Source organism: Garra rufa, chromosome 13 (assembly GCF_049309525.1).
Source record: "Garra rufa chromosome 13, GarRuf1.0, whole genome shotgun sequence".
Classification (NCBI taxonomy): domain Eukaryota; kingdom Metazoa; phylum Chordata; class Actinopteri; order Cypriniformes; family Cyprinidae; genus Garra; species Garra rufa.
Window position 1 is genome coordinate 2153261 of NC_133373.1, and position 19232 is coordinate 2172492.

At 36.6% G+C, this 19232-nt stretch overlaps 1 protein-coding gene across 16 annotated transcripts in view; it reads left to right on the plus strand.

The window, feature by feature from the left end:
• ptprk (protein tyrosine phosphatase receptor type K) overlaps positions 1–19232 on the plus strand; it is a 222837-nt gene that overhangs the window by 151937 nt on the left and 51668 nt on the right. For all 16 annotated transcript variants that reach the window (XM_073817108.1, XM_073817107.1, XM_073817113.1 and 13 more), the window contains 5 exons: positions 2782–2891; positions 4867–5068; positions 8729–8834; positions 12300–12573; positions 13007–13043. In XM_073817108.1, coding sequence (XP_073673209.1) covers positions 2782–2891; positions 4867–5068; positions 8729–8834; positions 12300–12573; positions 13007–13043 — 729 coding nt within the window. The remainder of the gene's footprint in view (positions 1–2781; positions 2892–4866; positions 5069–8728; positions 8835–12299; positions 12574–13006; positions 13044–19232) is intronic.

Here is a 19232-nt window from a genome sequence, read left to right on the forward strand (position 1 = left end):
TTGTCTTATTTTAAATCATTTTAAGTCACCTTGTAAGTTTGCTGAGGGCCCCTAGTGGATCTCTGGTTGAGAACCACTGACCTAGAAGGACTTACTACAGGTTCAATTGGTGTGTCATGTGATTGTGCTGTAGTTGCTAGTCCAGGTGTGCTGATTCGCTCTTTTTCATATAGCATTAATATGCCGCATCCCTCTGTGCAGCTGTGTAGGGCAGATGATCACTTATTCTCACTGTATGATAGCATACACATGAGGAGAGTGACCTGGCTCTGGACTCTGTTGTGGCTAGTTGAGTTTCTCAGCACGCCGTCAGTCCGCAGATAAGTGCTCAGGCACAAGGGAGTCTGACATAAATTCATTTTGCCTTCTCTCGATTTCCTCCGTGCTGAGGTGAGCCATCAAGATCTTTGATTGGAATGGTCAGTGTGAGAGTGAAACCAGATATCGAAAACCAGTGAGCAGCCATGAATAATCCAATGTTCACACCTGCAAGAGGCTCAAGACGTCCTGACGTCATTTCTCCCTCATTGAACTTTCCTTGTTGGCCACACAGCCACAGTTTAAGTATTAAACAGAAGAAAATCAAAGTATAAAGGCGTCAAACTCCATTTACAGATGTTTGTGTGTTCTGTGTTAGTCAGCCAGTTCGGAAGTAGAAACAAATCTCAAATTGTTTTGGTGATTTCTCCTATTTGAACAGACTTTGTGAGATGAATACGGCCTTGTGCCTGTGTTTGGTGAGACGCACTTCTACTTAGGGCTTTTAGTGGCAGATGACAAGCAAATTCAACCAATTCAGGTGTTTCAATCAGACTCATTGCCAGAGATGTATAACATTAAGCAGCGAGTCCTGCAGGCTGCTGTTACAAACATCTGTGAAGAGCAATTGGTTATCCTGAAAGACTCAGGTGTGGTACTTACCATAAAATGCCACCTTTGCAAGAAGTGAGTTTGGAATTTGGAAAGTGGAAGCATTTAGGAATAGCAGCAAATTAAAGCAGAAGACACATAAAGTCAAAGAGTCACCAATGCTGAGGCGCATGGTGTGTGAAAGTCACCAACACTCTGTTGATTCCATAGCTGAAGAGTTTTAAGCTTCCACCGGCATGAATATCAGCACAAAAGATGTGTGACGGAGGCTTTGTCAAATGGGTTTCATGGCCAAGCAGCTGTATGCAAGTACATTGGAGCGTTGGACGGAGTGGATGGAGTGGTATAAAGCCAATCGACACTGGACACTGAAGCAGTGGAAACCCAAGTTTGGTGTAGGAGGGATAATAGTGGTATAGGGCTGTTTTTCTTTGGACAATGCTGTGCTAAACACGTCAAAATTTTGTGAAAACCCTTCCCAGAAAAGTGGAAGCTGTTATAGCTGCAAACGTTGCTGTCCCAATGCTTTTATTAATCTGATCTGCTGAAATGTTGTAAGTTCAGCTGACTGACAATGTATCCAAATGATCAAGTGTAGCATTGGCCCATTTAAAATGTTTACATGATTACACTGACAGTTAAAGCCTCTTTGTGTAACATCGCTCTCAACAGAAACAGATCAAGATGTGTCAAAAATGTATAAATATAACTTTTTTATTCAGAAGATGTGAGGAGTGAGGCAAATAATTCAAATAAGGATAAAGGCAGGAATATATTGAACAATTGAATGCAAGCGTACCTGACAGTCATAAGTGGGTTAGATGCTGTGAAGATGCTGCTGTGATTTCTTGACACATCTGGGACATGCTCATCGCTTGCACGACTTTTTTTGTCAGGCGTCTTGACGTGAATAGCGTCGCGACACAATAAAGGCCACCGTCAGCGGCTCCACGGGCTGATTACCGGTAAAGCCAGGTTTAGGTGTGCGCCGGTAACAGGAACACTGTTTGTTTTCATCTGTGCATATGCAAATGACTTTTTGAAGCTAACATTTTCTTGTTTTGATGAGATGACACACTCCTGCCAGAGTACCATCATTTCTGCCCCCTTCTTTTGTGTTGTGTTGATGGCCTTTTTATCCTGCAGAATGATTTATAGCGACGTCTTCAGTATCTCAATGTTGTGCCCACATTTAATATTACTTATGCAAAGAAATTCACATGTAGGCACAAATTATATTTGTCTACAAAACTAATTTCCCTCACGAAAACAGCTTTTGCATCGGACGACTTTTCACTGGTACTGTTCTCAACATTGTCCACATATTTATACTTTTTCTTTCGGATATAAATTTAAAAGTTCTTTGCTGTCAGAATGGAATCGTTATAAGCAATAAACTGCTTCATCGCTGACAGATAATAGAAAACATTTGCAAGTTTTGTTTTTCTACAATGGCTTGTAGGTAAACATCCACCTCATCCAGCAATTTTTTTGCCTTATAAAGTATCCCGTTACTATTTAAGTGTAAAAAGCTACAAATGATTCAGTCCATGAGGGAATGTCCAAAACTAAATCAGGAACCATTTCAAACCTTTTTACAAAACCATTTGACCAATTACATCAGTAGTGACTCATTCGTGAATCACTAGCTTCTAGCAGCATACATGGCATGATTGCTGAAATATTATCAGGTTTTTATACCATAATCATTGTCAGATAAGGGTTTATCAGTAGTGTTTTATTGGGACACAGCTCATGCCCCAGTAAAACGGTTTTAGCGAAATTTTCCACTGATGTAAAGCTTTCAATAAGACCATCCAGTGTTATTCTCTTGCTGAAGCCAGTTCTGCTTGCTTTTAGTGCTTGTTGAGTGTTAATTTCCCTCCTCGTCTGTGTCTTTCTGTGCTATAGTGCCCGGTCCAGTTCCCAAGGAGTTTGTGAGAGCGACTCCGTCGGAGGATAAGATCTCACTGCAGTGGAAAGAGCCTCTGGAGCCCAACGGCATTATAACCCAATATGAGGTAATGCTGGGAGTGTCTTCTTTCAAGTCCACTGTGTTTTATGTGTCTGATTTGTGTGTTTGTGTACAAACTAGAAGACTAATTTATCAAATGCACACACATACAGTATCTCACAAAAGTGAGTTCACCCCTCACATTTCAGCAACCATTTTAGTATATCTTCTCAAGGGATAATACTATAGAAATGAAACTTGGATATATTTTAGAGTAGTCAATGTGCAGCTTGTATAGCAGTATACACTGCAAAAAATACTTAGATTTTTTTGTCTTGTTTCCAGCCAAAATATCTAAAAAACAATCTTTAATCAAGAAGGTTTTTCTAGACAAGTAAAAATTATTTTCTTGTTTTCAGAAAGAACAAGTCAAAATTAAACAAGTTTTTGCTTAGAACAAGAAAAATAATCTGCCAATGGGGTAAGCAGAAAAATCTTATTTCAAACCGAAAACAAGATTATTTTTCTTACCCCATTGGCAGATTTTTTTGCTTGTTTCAAGCAAAAACACTTAATTTTGACTTGGTTTTTTTTTTTCTAAAAACAAGAAAATATATTTTACTCATCTAGAAAATCCTTCTTGATTTAAGAACTTTTAGATATTTTGGCTAGAAACAAGGCTGTTATTGTCAAAATAGCTGGCAACAAAAGTAAAATAACTGAAAAAAAAGAACCATCCCTATGTACAGTCGTGGCCAAAAGTTTTGAGAATGACACAAATATTAGTTTTCACAAAGTTTGCTGCTCAGCTGCTTTTAGATCTTTGTTTCAGTTGTTTCTGTGATGTACTGAAATATATTTACAAGCACTTCATACGTTTCAAAGGCTTTTATCGACAATTACATGACATTTATGCAAAGAGTCTTTGCAGAGTATTTGCAGTGTTGGCCCTTCTTTTTCAGGACCTCTGCAATTGGACTGGGCATGCTCTCAATCAACTTCTGGGCCAAATTCTGACTGATAGCAACCCATTCTTTCATAATCACTTCTTGGAGTTTGTCAGAATTAGTGGGTTTTTGTTTGTCCACCCGCCTCTTGAGGATTGACCACAAGTTTTAAGATCTGGGGAGTTTCCAGGCCATGGACCCAAAATGTCAACGTTTTGGTCCCCGAGCCACTTAGTTATCACTTTTGCCTTATGGCACGGTGCTCCATCGTGCTGGAAAATGCATTGTTCTTCACCAAACTGTTGTTGGATTGTTGGAAGAAGTTGCTGTTGGAGGGTGTTTTGGTACCGTTCTTTATTCATGGCTGTGTTTTTGGGCAAAATTGTGAGTGAGCCCACTCCCTTGGATGAGAAGCAACCCCACACATGAATGGTCTCAGGATGCTTTACTGTTGGCATGACACAGGACTGATGCTAGCGCTCACCTTTTCTTCTCCGGACAAGCCTTTTTCCAGATGCCCCAAACAATCGGAAAGAGGCTTCGTCGGAGAATATGACTTTGCCCCAGTCCTCAGCAGTCCATTCGCCATACTTTTTGCAGAAGATCAATCTGTCCCTGATGGTTTTTTTTTGGAGAGAAGTGGCTTCTTTGCTGCCCTTCTTGACACCAGGCCATCTTCCAAAAGTCTTGGCCTCACTGTGCGTCAGATGCGCTCACACCTGCCTGCTGCCATTCCTGAGCAAGCTCTGCACTGGTGGCACTCCGATCCCGCAGCTCAATCCTCTTTAGGAGACCATCCTGGCGCTTGCTGGACTTTCTTGGACGCCCTGAAGCCTTCTTAACAATGCAGTGGAAAAATTTTTTTTCGGGATTAAGTTAATTTTCATGGCAAAGAAGGACTATGCAATTCATCTGATTACTCTTCATAACGTTCTGGAGTATATGCAAATTGCTTTTATTAAAATTTAAGCAGCAACTTTGTCAATTTCCAAAATTTATGTAATTCTCAAAACTTTTGGCCACGATTGTATAATGCTATTGAATGAGATGATTAGACGTTTTAGCAATGTTGTCTTGTTTGTCTGTTGTCTCCAGATCAGCTACAGTAGCGTGCATTCATTCGACCCATCAGTGCCGTTGCTGCGGCCGCCTGTCCTGGTGTCTTTACCGTGGAACACGTCGCGTCACAACTTCACGCAGCTGCATCCTGGAACCACCTACCAGTTCCTGATCCGGGCCAGTACCAGCAAGGGATACGGACCTCCAACCACACTCAACGTCACCACCAACATATCAGGTATGGATAAGCCAATCTTGTTGCAGCAGATCTGATCTTTAGTGCTGTGAAGTCAATATTTGATATAATCACGTACATTATCAGAGGAGAAGTTTATCTACTACAATTGAGAGTATTTGTTGGGGATACTCAAAAGGGGAGAGAAAATTGAAATTTTGCATTTGCTTATGCCTACAATAGCATATTCACTGCAAAAAAAAGTTTGTCTTGCTTAGATTTTGTTGTCTTGTTTCCAGCCAAAATTTTAAAAAATTCCTAAATCAAGAAGGATTTTCTAGACAAGTAAAAATTATTTTCATGTTTTCAGAAAAACAGGTCAAAATGAACATGATTATTTTTCTTACCCCGTTGGCAGATTATTTTATTTGTTTCAAGCAAAAACACACTAAATTTTGACTTGTCTGAAAACCATACAATAATTTTTAGAAAAAGTTTGGGTCAATAGGATTCTTTCATGAAAAGAAGTCTCCTCTGCTCACCAAGGTTGCATTTATTGATCAAAAACAGTAAAAACAGTAATATTACACTGCAAAAAAAAAATAAAAAATATTTTCTTCCTTAGTATTTTATCTTGTTTTCTAGTATAAATATCTAAACATTCTTGAATCAGGATACATTTACTAGACAAGTAAAATGACTTAAGATATTATGTCTTGTTTTCTTGTTAGTTTTTGCTCAAAACAAGGTAAATATCTGCCAGTGGGGTAAGAAAAATAATCTTGAATCTTGCCCTATTGGCAGATATTTTTGCTTGTTTTAAGCAAAAACAAACAAAATTTGGAAGATTTTTTTCAGAAAACAAGACATAATATACTAAGTCATTTTACTTTTAGATATTTATACTAGAAAACAAGACACAAATACTAAGGAAGAAAATCATTTTTTGCAGTGTGTGAAATATTGTTGCAGTTTTTGTGAGTACAGTTTAAAATGTAATTTTTTGCTGTGATCAAAGCTGAATTTTCAGCATCATTACTCCAGTTATCAGTGTCACAAGATCTTTTAGAAATCATTCTAATATGCTGATTCGCTGATTATTATTAGTGTTTACAGTAGTGCTTTAATATTTTTTTTTTGGATCATATATAAACAGTGTTGTTTTTGACAACCATCTTAGATTTAGTCTTAGTCTTAGTCTTTTGGACTAAAATGCTTCTTCGTTTTAGTCAAATTTTAGTCACTTCTATATGTGATAGTTTTAGTCCAATTTTAGTCAACGAAAAGTCAAAAAGGTTTTAGTCTAGTTTTAGTCAAAAAAGGAGAAAAAGTAGTCTTTTAACAAATTAATGTAGGTCAGTAAGTATTTTGCTGTTGGGTAGTGTCACTTATAAGTTCTGAAAATAGCAAATCTATAGTTCAACACAATGTGAGCTTCCGGATCGACTATTTTCACCAATAATTACAATAATGAAGGAATGTTTTAGAACATAAAAGACAAACAAGGATGGAATGCTAAAACGGCTTGCCATACTAGTATAGCAAAGAGTATTTAATGCTAAAACGGCTTGCCATAGCGGCAGATACTTTTTAAGTTTTAATTGGCATGCACAATAAGCGGAAATGTCATGCATTTTAAACGTCTGACGGACCACCCACTAACATTTTCGTCTATTCTCGTCTCTTCAACGAAAACTCACACACGTCTCGTCATGTTTTAGTCATCAACGAGCCATTTTTATCTCATCATCGTCTCGTTATCGTCATGAAAAAAAGTGCCGTCAACGAAATGATTTCGTCATCGTCATCATTGACGAAAACAACACTGTATATAAATAATAAATAATCTTTTGAACGATGGTGTATATAGTTTGAGAATGTTTTGTTGTGTAATCAGTATGTATTTAAATAACTTTTGATTGATTCACCAAAGTCAGCTCTTGATGTTTCTGGTCTGTTAATTAAAGCAACAAAAAATGTTTTCTATAAAGAAAATCAAGCCCTATTTGTTAGTTTGCACCTGTTTTTGAAATGATCTTAAGTTACAGGCTGCATTCAGCACAATCAGCTGAATAGGATGTTAAAGCTTCTTTCTGTGTTTTGCTAATGAGCGATGAGCAGCATAACCTCATCACCCATCCCTCAGGCTTCTGACACTATTGCGTACTTCACCGCTCTGAGATGCAATACAGGCATGATCAGGGGAAATATGATTTTCTAACATTTCAGAAATCCATCACTTTAGATATGTTGAGAGTGAGAGAAGTGGAGGTGGAGATAACAAAACATACAGGGCTTGAGAAAAGCAAAAAACGGCCTTCGAAAAAGAAGAGGAAGACTAATTGAATTTAGTATTGCTTTGCCACATAGAGTGAAATTAGAGTTTTTTTACTGTTTTGAAGTACTAGTGATTGTCTGATCCGTCCAGATTGGTTAATTTTAGTAAGCTGGTTCAAATATAAATTAAAACAATTAAAAACCTCATTTTTTGCTAACTGAAATCATAAATCTAATTCTAAAGCTAAAGTAGCATTTAAAATGAATACAAATGACAAAACCATATAAAAAGCCTAAAACAAAAACTGAAATTTTAATATTAATAAATACTTTAATATTTTATGTCATTTTGCTTGTTTTTTTTTTTTTGTTTTTTTTTTTTGCTAGTAAATGCATCCTAATTTAAGAATTTTTATGTATTTTGACTAGAAACAAAACTAATTATTTTTTTGAAATAAGTAAAAAGTATTAAAATGACAAAACCTAAAATTGAAGTAAATACGCATTAAAGATAAAGTAGTGTTTAAAATGAATAAAAATGACAAAAGCACATAAAAAGCTTAAAACAAAAACTGAATATAACAAATTTAATATGAATAAATACTTAAAAATTGTATGTAATTTTGCTTATCTAGTAAATGCATCTTAATTTAAGAATTATTAGGTATTTTTGACAAGAAACAGGACAAAATATTACTAATTAAAAATACTAATTAAGATAATATTTTTTGCAGAGCAAAAAATTAAATAAGTAAAAAGTACTAAAATTACAAAAACTAGTACTGAAGTAAATACACATTAAAGCTAAAGTAGCATTTAAAATGAATAAAAATTGGATTAAAAAATGGCTAAAACTAAAATGAGAACTGAAATATCGAATTGTAATATATTAATAAATACTATCACTGCAAAAAAGGCTTTTCTTTGTCTTTTTTAGCCAAAATATCTACAAAACACTTGTTTCTTCTGAAAACAAGACAATAATGTTTACTCATCTAGAAAATCCTTCTTGATCTAAGAATCTTTAGATATCTTAAAGATAAAAAATCATTAAGAAAAGCAAGAAAGAAAAGCATTTTTTGCAGTGATATATCTGAATAATACTAATATATCATAAGCTGTCACTCATGTGTCCTAGCACAGTTTTACAACTTTTTAGTGCAGGAAAAATAAAAACCTTGTAATAAACACTGCTATTACTGCAATTGTGTTCAGTTTGCTTATTTTAGTGGTATAAATGTATGTGTTATAAGTTTCACACTGTCAAGCATTTTGAGATGCTCATTGTTTTGGTGCAGACTTGTTTTTCAGAAGGCTGTAGCTGAACTACTTTAAGTTGTGAATAGCTTGTAACTCGACAAAGTACAGTTTCAGGGAAGCTTCCACAACACATGATTATATTAAGGGAAAAATGGTGACACTTTCACTGTTTCTCTGTCTGTGCAGCACCTACCCTAGAGGAGTATGATGGGTCGGAGGCGTCCCTGAACGAGACGGCCACTACCATCACCGTCCTGCTGAAACCAGCCCAGGCTAAAGGAGCTCCTATCAGGTGTGTGTTTGTGGCTCCACGGTCTCCTCATATCCTCTATCTCTGCTCCAGACGTTATTAGACTTCCTCTCTGTGCTGTAATGAGCCGCCGCTGCTGCTGGTGACATTACTGCGCCCATATACACTTCCTGTGTTTCTCTGCTCATAAAGCCCCACTCTCTATCTCTCCTTCCGTCTTTGTCTCTTTCAGCTGTTCGATATTCCTCTCAACACTTGCACAAAGATCCCTATTTGATCTGAGCCGTGCCTGACTCTTCCTCCTCCTCCTCCTCATCCTCCTCGCTCTGCTCTGTGTTTGACTGGTTTGAGGCTCTGTGTCACAGCTGGGCTTGAAAACAGTCTTTCAGTAATTCAGCTGTCATTGTGACAGACTCATTCCTACAGCCACACTCAGACGGAGGACTAGAGACTTATTTACCTATTGTTTAAATTCAGCGAAGTAAGGAAAATGCAGAAAAACAGCATTGGGGAAAGTGGCATGCGGCGCACATGAGCCCATTAGTGCATGAGTTTTTCCAGAGATATCCTAATTAGAATGATTTCTGCAGTCTTTTCAAAACGTCTTTATGTAAACGATTAGGGCTGTTGATTTAATGTGTTAATTTATCTGATTAAGAAAAATTATGTGTTCAAATGATTAAGGCATTTAATGCATCTCCAAACCTGTACATCACACACTGATGCAGCTGCTGATCAATTGGATTAGAATCCAGTTATATGAGCTAAAAATTCTGTGTTTTGTCTTATATTTGTATCATATGATGTAGTTTAGCAATATCAGATGAGCAAGAGTGCTGTTTTTCCACAAATATTTGCATGTCTGCAAATGTGATAATGATTTTATACATCTACGTTTTGATTATCATTGATTATCATTAATAGATTATCATAATTTGTCTTATCCACATTCAAGTGTTAATAAAAAATACTGCATGAAGCTAGATTAAAATGTTTTTGTTTACAAGCAGATCCCCTGTTCTTTCTTTTGATGTTTTGTATGTTCAGATTTTCTTATAACAAAATATATACAAATTAATACCTAAATGGGACATAGTAGTATACTTTATGATGTAAAGTTCACTTAAAGAAAACTTACTAAACTAGTAGTTTACTAAGACTATACTTCAAGGTGTACTAAAAATGCATGAAAAGCATTTAATTAGTGAACTATTAGTATATCTGTATGTTCACTTTTAGCATACTTGCAGTACAAACTGAAAACATAGATGTAAACTAGTTGGGTACTACTACTGTTATACTTAAAGTATACTTAAAAGTATATACTAGAAAGTGGGCCAATTTAGTCCCAAGAAGTATTGAAATAGCACACTTAAAAATGATGTTACTAGTACACTGAAAGTTGAAAGTTGAAAGTTGAAAGTTTATTTGCACATATAACATTTAAAATACAGCTTTGCAAATCCAATAAAAAAGAAAAAATGAAAATACTGTGCAGGAGAGAGTGAGAAGACCCTGAGGTCTTATAAAACCACCTCCCCAAAATCCCATTAAATGGAAATAAAGTTACATGATCAAACAAGACAATACAATCACACATCAAGCATTTAAATATAACAAATTAACAAGATAAACTCATTTATATGTTAACATTATTTTCAGCTCTCTTTTGAAAGAGTTTAGAGTGGTTTTAGTCTTTAAAGCGGAGTCTAAATGATTCCAGAGGAAAGGCCCTCTATATTTCAGTGTAGATTGATTGGCCGTAGTTCTACAAAAAGGAAGATAAAAGTCTTTGCAGCGCCTTGTGGAATAAGCATGAACATCCGAAGAATACATGAAAAAATTATTAAAAACTCTGGGCATAATATTTGTCATATTCACATACTTGTACATAAAGATATTTATGCAATAGATGTTAACATTAAATATAGTCAAAATGTTATATTTTATGAAAAGCGGAGCAGATGATGACAATCTATTTGATTTACTCATAATTCTTAAGATTTTCTTTTGTATTAATAGAATCTTATTTAGATATGTTTGGCATGTTGCACCCCAAACAATATTACAGTACAGAATGTGGGGATAAATTAAACTATAATATAATGTTTTCATACATAAAATATCAATTAAAGAGCGAACTCTACTCAATATACCAACAGATTTCATTATTTTTCTACAAACATGTTGAATATGATATTTCCAGGTTAGTTTTTGGTCGACAATGACACCTAAAAATTTTATTTGGTTCACTTGGCTAATTTTTAAACCATCAATTGATACCTCTATGTCCTGACAATCTCCTTTATTTTTTGTGCTAAAAATCATATAATTAGTTTTTTGTATATTTGTATACTTACTACATAAAGTAAACTTAATATACTTGAACTGTAAGTATACTTAATAAAATAAACTTGTAGTATACTTCTTTTTGGTACAGGGTTCCCAGCTCACATATCAATATATCATCCCAAATGTGTTATTTTGTATATAGACTGATGCCATTTTGATTTATTGTGCATGATTATGTTAGAGAGGTGAAAGCCCTTACCAAAAAGAAGTATGCTTTAAGTTTGTTTTATTAAGTATACTTTATATAGTAAGTATACAAATATCAGTGTGTTAGTAGTATACTTTTAAGTGTACTATTTCAATACTCCTTTGGGACTAAATAGGCACACTTTCTAGTATATAAAAGTATACTTTTAAGTGTAACATTAGTAAACTTTGAGTCTATGTTAGTTGATAGTTTACTAATTAAATACGTTTTTTTGCATTTGTAGTACACTTTAAAGCATAGTCTAAGTAAACTACTAGTTTAGTAGTTTTAAACTGCAAGTATACTTGTAAGTTTTCTTTAGGTGAACTTTATATCATACTTTAAATATAATACCATGTCCTTATTTAGGTATTAATTTGTATATATTTTGTTATATGAATATCCAAACATACAAAACATAAAAAAGAAGATCTGCTTGTAAACAAAAATTCTAGCTTCATGCATTCTTTTTTATATTACCTTGAATGTGGTAAGTTTCATAAATAAAAAATAAATAACATTTTGAACAAAAAGCTAAAAAAAAGACTATTCATGATAATTAAAACGTAGATGTAGAGTCGATCAACACCCCAAAGCCTGACAGTCATTATTACCTCTTCATGGGTCAACATTTTATTTCATAACGTCACACAGTTTTCCATATCTATGGTTTTGATGCTGATTTATGTCTGAGGATTGTGTTAGATTACATGTGGAAGCATCTGTTGTTTCGGTTTCTTCTTCACTTGTTTTGGAATTTCTGTACAGAAGATGCATAACAGCACCCCTAGTGTATAACAATGAAAACACAAATTCTTAGAGCACAAGTATAGTTCAAATATACTTAGACTTTTTATAAGTGTTTCTTATAAATGTCTCACACTTGAATAAACTAATTTTTTTGTATGGGAGGTGACTCTACTGACTCAAGTGTTGATTGGCTGTCATGTTCTGTCCATTATCTACAGCGCCTATCAGATCGTTGTAAGAGAGATAAACCCGCACCGTGTGCGAAGGGAGGCCGGCGGCGGGGAGTGTTACCGTGAGCCGGTGTCCTATCAGAACGCCGCCAGCGCTGGACTGCCATATTACTTCGCAGCAGAGCTCCCTCCTAGGAGTCTCCCAGAACCGCTGCCGTTTACCGTGGGAGACAACAAGACGTACCACGGCTACTGGAACGCCCCGCTCGCACCCCGCAAAAACTACAACATCTACTTTCAAGCGGTCAGCAGCGTGGAGAAGGTCAGCAGATGACAAATGAACACACACATCCCTCATATCAACACACGCAGTGACTAAGAGTGTGTGACAGGACTGACACAGAACCACAGTGTTTTGATCTGTCCTGTCCTTGAGCTGCCTTTTGCATTGCTTCAGGCCCTTTTATTGGTGCATTGTGCATTTTTTTGCAATACTTTTGATGGTGTGACTGTTAAACAGATCACAAGGTCAGTCATACCTCTGGCAAATATTACACAAAAAATGAAAAGTTGGCCTTCAACTGTTTTAACTATAGCGGCTCAGAGATTTTCAAAATCGCAACGTGCATTACAAATCGAGCTGCTGTCGTCATTCTACTCAGTATGTTGATCGTTTTTCACATCTTTATGTGATTCTGCTCTACTATTAATAGAAGTTCTAGAATTAACTGTAAATTGTTTTGTTTTTGTTTCAGGAGAGTAAAACGCAGTGTTTGAAACTGGCATTCAAAGGTAAGCCCTTCAAACTGAGAGCATGCATCTACCATTCATTTCTCCAGTCTGTCTTCTAATCTTTCTCTGTCTCTGATGTTATGATGTAAGAGCAGGTTGATTCTGTCATCGAAAGTCTGGGGGCGATTGGTTTTGTGTGCTCTGAGCTTTCAGCAGAGTTATAGAAAAGCAATTTCAGTATATGTAATGAGGCCGCTTTGTGCATTTATACTAAACAATAGCTTTGTACAATGGCTTACATGTATTTGACAGTATGGTGTGTGTGGATAGTTTCGAAATTGGATATTTGACACTAGATGCGTTTCCATTACAGATTTGAGCAAAACTTTAGAGAAAAAAACTGTTGTAAAATCAGATTTTTTTTTTAATCATAATAATTTTTACTTGTCTGCAAAATCCTTCTTGATTTAAGAATTTTTAGGCTGGAAACAAGACAAAAAAATCCAAGTAAGAAAAGCATTTTCTGTAAGGTGACCTGTAAATGTGAAAAGCCAGTTTTGCAAAATATTCTTTTTTGAGTTGCTTTGAAAACCACCTCATGCATGTGTAAAAACTGTTTTGCGATATATAGGAGTTTTTGCAAAATATTTTCATATTTGCAATTTCAATTTGTGCAATTTGAAGGGTAATTGAAACACAGCTACTGCCTTGCATGAGAACACTTTCAGATCATGGTTTAACACAGGCCTGTCCTGTGTCAAGTTCATAGTAATTTTAAGTCCATACACAGATACAGAAGAACTGAATGTTGTTTTACCAGGTCTGCAGTTTACAAAACACTTATAAACGCACTGTGAGCACTGCTATTACTCCACTGTCTATAAACATTATAGAAGAATATAGTTAAAGCAATCAATACCACAAAAACAGTAGATGGCCAATGATAAGAGCATAACCATGTTCAGTCGGAAGTTAATCAGCGACTACATGACTGTAGAGCACCAGTAATGATGGGTATAAAATATCTATTTGTGGCAATGTGCTGATACAGAAGTGGTAAAATGATAATAATTATATTTTGAAATTGATGGTGGAGAGCTGACAGTAGCTCTGCTCAGTCCTGCTAGAAACAGTGTGATAACTTGGAAGACAAAGCATTTCACTGCCATTCATAACAGAGCTAATAAAATAAAGAATGAATAATCTATACCCACAGTAACAGGAGCCTGGAAGTGCTTGACATTAATCTGCCCATGTGGCGTGATGTGTTATACTGCTTTGGCTCTTAAGAAACAATTTGAAACTGGAGAAGAGGACAACAGTGTAATGTGATGTGCAGATATTTATCTGTACTTTTCGATTCACTTTTGAGCAAACTACCAAGCAATTTGTATTATCTAGCAATCTTCATTGTAGTACTAAAGAGCTGCAGTTGTTTTGTTTTGTATGCCTGCTTTAGGATTGTGCTCACAAAGGAGTTAGTGTTATCAGGTCAAGCATTGTATTTTTATTCCTTAATATCACTACCCAGAATTGAGTGTTTTTGTTTTGTTTAATTAAATATATTCAGCTCTGTCATGTCAAAGCCTTTGTTGCCTGCAAAACATGCGTTTCTTACTTAGATCTTTTGTCTTGTTTCCAGCCAAAATATCGAAATATCTTCTTAAATCAAGAAGGATTTTCTAGACAAGTGAAAATTATTTCCTCGTTTTCAAAAAAATTTAAATTAAGTAAGTTTTTGCTTAGAACAAGCAAAATAATCTGCCAATGGGGTAAGCAAAAAGAAGGTATTTCAAACAGAAAACAAGATTATTATTTTTTTACCCCATTGGCAGGTTATTTAGCTTGTTTCAAGCAAATACACACTTAATTTTGACTAATTTATTCTGAGAACAAGACAATCATTTTTACTTGATTTTGATTTTTTAAAAATGTAGATATTTTGGCTGGAAACAAGACAAAAAACTAAGTAATAAAAACAGTGTTTCTGACTGTGAGACTGAACTAACCCAGAAGCTTTATGTGTTCTCTCTTTATTTTTGGCCATTTGATATATTTTGTGGTTATTTGTGGAGGATTTTCTATATTTAAATAAATAGACTTATAAATTATGATAATAGTTGCATATTGCACATATAGTTTTCTTGTGCACTTTTACGTGCCATTTTGTACAGCCAAATGTCTGATGTGTTTTCTGCTCGGAGTGATGCACATATATATTGTCAGTGTGCTGTTGTGGTAATGACAGTACCTTCGGTTGTGTCTCATCTTGAGTTATTGCACATTATTTCCTCCTCTGGCTCTTCATTAATTGTTTTTCAGCAGGAAATCGAATGATAAAAGTCTGCCCGCGGCTCAGAGCACTCCCAGAACGGATTAGACATAGCCCACGTCATGTGTTGTTTAGCAACAAAAATACTTTTTTGTTTTTAAGCATGAAATTTTATCTCCAAAATGGACGTAATCCAATTTCCATTGAATTGCTCCTAGTGTTTTTCTCTCAGATCAGACTCATAAGAGCTGACAGAAACAGAAGTGTTCTGGCAGGGGCAAAATTTGGTGTCTGAACCAATACAGGCCTGCATCTAATACCACACCACATCGCAGATTAATCACCTTTTACCCCGCATGTCAAAAGTGATTGCCAGTAAGGTTACAGTATTTGTTGTGGGTGAGAAGAACAGGGTTATAGATTGCATTTACCCAAATAAAATAAAAAAAATATTATTTAACAGCAATGAATTCACCTAAATGCATTGATTTATACCAGCAAAACTCATTTTTACAGGTTAAATCAGGTAGAAATAGCTCTTAGGTAACAATTGCTAGACAGCTAGAGAATATTCCAAGAATAGCCCTTGCAAACAGTGCATAAACATTGCAGAAATCCATTAAATATTGACTTTGTATGAACTATTTTAGAATAGTGAAATCATTTTTATATAAAGTAGTAGCATTGCTACAACTGTGCATACATGCAAAATGTTTCTGCTGAAATTAGCTGTAACAAATATATACAGGTGGAGCTGGGGGAGGTGGAAGGTTTGCAAGGCTAAAAAAATTTGTTTTTCTTTTTACATTAATTAGAGCATTTTTTTAAATAAATAAATAAACAATAAAAATACATGAATAAATATGCATAGGCAAAAACTGTTTTTGTCATTACCAATACATTTTTATTGGTAATTAAAAATAAATTTCAGCATTTATTTTACCAAACTTTGTATAAAGATGAGTCTCAACTAACTATAACAGAATGCTTTTATATATTTTTCTTTATTCAAATGTGTGAAATGGCCATAAACTGGTTTTACTTATTATATACAATGTATCTATAAACTAAATCTAATTTCCATATTAATGTTTTTGGGGCAACATGTCATTAAAAAAAAGTTGCGTAATAATGGGAGTAATAATTTACAAGATTTTCATAACAATATATAATATTTCATAGGAATATTGAAATATAATTTCTTTCCCTATTAATTTGTTGTGTCTCCCAAAATGTGTAATTAACATGCTTTTAGTCCCAGTGTCCTCATATGAGGACGTGTATGAAATCAACGTCCTGTTTCGTAACAGAAAGTCATATTTTGATTTGAAACCCCATATTATTTTTCTGAGAAGGGTTGAAGACCTCTGATGTAATGGATTTTCAGAAACATTTTTTTTTTGCTTGACAAAATGGTAATTTGGCTTTTCTGAATAACAAATGCATAGTACGCTGGAAGCATAGTATTGGAAGATTATTTTGCTTGTTCTAAGCAAAAACTCACCTAATTTTGACTTGTTTTTCTGAAAACAAGTAAATATTTTTTACTTGTCGTCTGGAAAATCCTCTTGATTTGAGATTTTTAGATGTTTTGTCTGGAAACAAGACAAAAAATCGAAGTAAGAAGCATTTTTTGCAGTGAAGGTGGAAGTGTTGGCAAAATGTATTTCTCAGTCCTGTAGTGCTTTCAGCTGCCAACAAGAGCATCTGAGCTTTGTTTAACATCCGTCCTGCAGACTGTGCCTGGGTTATTTGTTATTTGACAGAGATATGAGGGTTTTTGACATTCATTGGTATTTGTGAAATGCGGACAGGTCATCTGCAGCTAACGCAGCACTTGTGTGATCAGTGCCTAAAGCGAAGGAAGAGGAAGAGAGTGGTTTGATGAAGAAGGACCGGTGCATTAGGGGCAGTAGTGATCTGCGTCTTGGCCATTTTACCCTAGGCTGCTCACTCGCCCAAATGTGCTGTAAAGAATAGAGAGGCCGTGTGACGGGGGCTTGGCTTTTGTTTGAGTGTTATTGTTGGCTAGAAATAAGCTGCCCCACAGATCCAGACGCAGGAGAGTACAGCTGATGGCTTTATTTAAGAGGCCCATGTCAGCGGGTCATTGCCTTATCACTCTTAAAAGCTTATAGTAGAGCTTCAGGACATACCGGAGATCCATTTACTCCTGCTGCCCAGACAGATCGCACAATGCGGCATTTACAGGCAAAGCCGTGAGTGGAGTCAGCATCCAGACCGCCATAAATGTCATCCGCACCGAGCTGGAGTTCAGCAGCGGTTCGGATCAATACCCGTAGATGCCGTAATGATAGTTTTGCTGTTAGAACGGCGTGTGAGAAGTATTTCAGTCGGCGGTGATGTATTTCTGACAGGGTTACAGACCCAAAGCGCCACTGCAGTACACTTACACTAGAGCAGATGCTCTGCGACACATCGCATTGAGAAACACTGGGTTTGCATGAAAAAAAAAGCATATTTCCTTTTGCTTAGTTGTCATACAGATAATAGCTACTGAACATTTAATGCTCTGCTTTTTGTTACCTGCTGTGTAAACTTAATATACAAACTCAAAATCCTTTATTCACAGTGAACCTCATGTGCAATTCAAACACAGGAGTACATGCTTAAAAATAAAGGTGCTTTAAAAGGTTCTTCACAGCGATGCCACAGAAGAACCATTTTTGGTTACACAAAGAACCCTTCAGTCAAAGGTTCTTTAAAGAACCATCTCTTTCTTAACTTTTTATAATCTGAAGAACGTCTCAGGTTACGTATGTAACCCTAGTTCCCTGAGAATAGGGAACGAGACACTGCGTCCTCTAGAGGGCGCTTTTGGGGAACGCTGCAGCGTGCCTCGAGTCTGAAGAATGCATAGAAAAACTACATGAAATGGCCGGCGCCAGCGTATGACGTCACCGCGGCGCGTCAGTCGCTGCCGTTGCGTCACTACCGGGCGACCATAACATAAAGAGGCGCCCGTGCAACACAATACATCTTCAAAGTCTGAAGCTTTATCGTCCGAAGCATGGCGAAGAAGCCTAGAGGACGCAGTGTCTCGTTCCCTATTCTCAGGGAACTAGGGTTACATACGTAACCTGAGACGTTCCCTTCCGAAGGGAACTCTCACTGCGTCCTCTAGAGGGCGCTTTTGGGGAACGGTATACCAACACTGCCATGCTGAGGGGAGTGCATGCTAAGCCAGCGAGCACTAAGCAACAATTCTGAGAGGAATTGCCCCTACTAGGACGTGGTGACGGCTGTCAAAACGTTACCCCTCCCGGCCAGAGGCCTGACCTGTTACCCACTTACCAGACTGGGTAGAACCCAGGGCACAGCTCAGGCTTGGAATTATAGTAATTCCTTCTGAGGGAAACGGCTAAGCTTCGATGGAAACTTAGACTTGTCAGAACCAGAAACTACCGCAACATAGGGCCTAGTTCCCTCAGGAACTGGCTCCCATATGAGGGCAGAAACCTGTCCTGGGTCCGTTCAAAGGGCCACTAGTAGTGGCGCGCCCTAATAGTGGATGGTCAGCAGACATCAGCTAAGATATCAAAGGAGTCGAACCCAGGGAACCGGGGTTGTGAGCCGACTCCAATAGATGGGAACAAGGCAAAACGTGTGACCCATACCAAAAAGGGATTTAAAAGAGGAACCCAAACTTGGTGGGAACCTACCAACACGTGGATTTTATAGAAGTGCCCCAGGTGTGTGTGCACTTACCACACTTGTGGTTTTAACTGGAAGACGCCCAGGCATAGCGTGGGACGCTTACCGACATGATCGGATTTAAGGAGAGTGTTTTCCCAGAGGGTTTCACTATCAGCTCCATGCCGTCTGAAGAGACGGAAAGGGGATAACCCTGAAGGTGAGGGGATTGCCACACTAACCCTCCCCTGGACAGAAGCTCGCAAGCTATCTGTCAACAGAGAAGAACATGGAGCTGAGACCATCCTGCAATAGTGGACGAC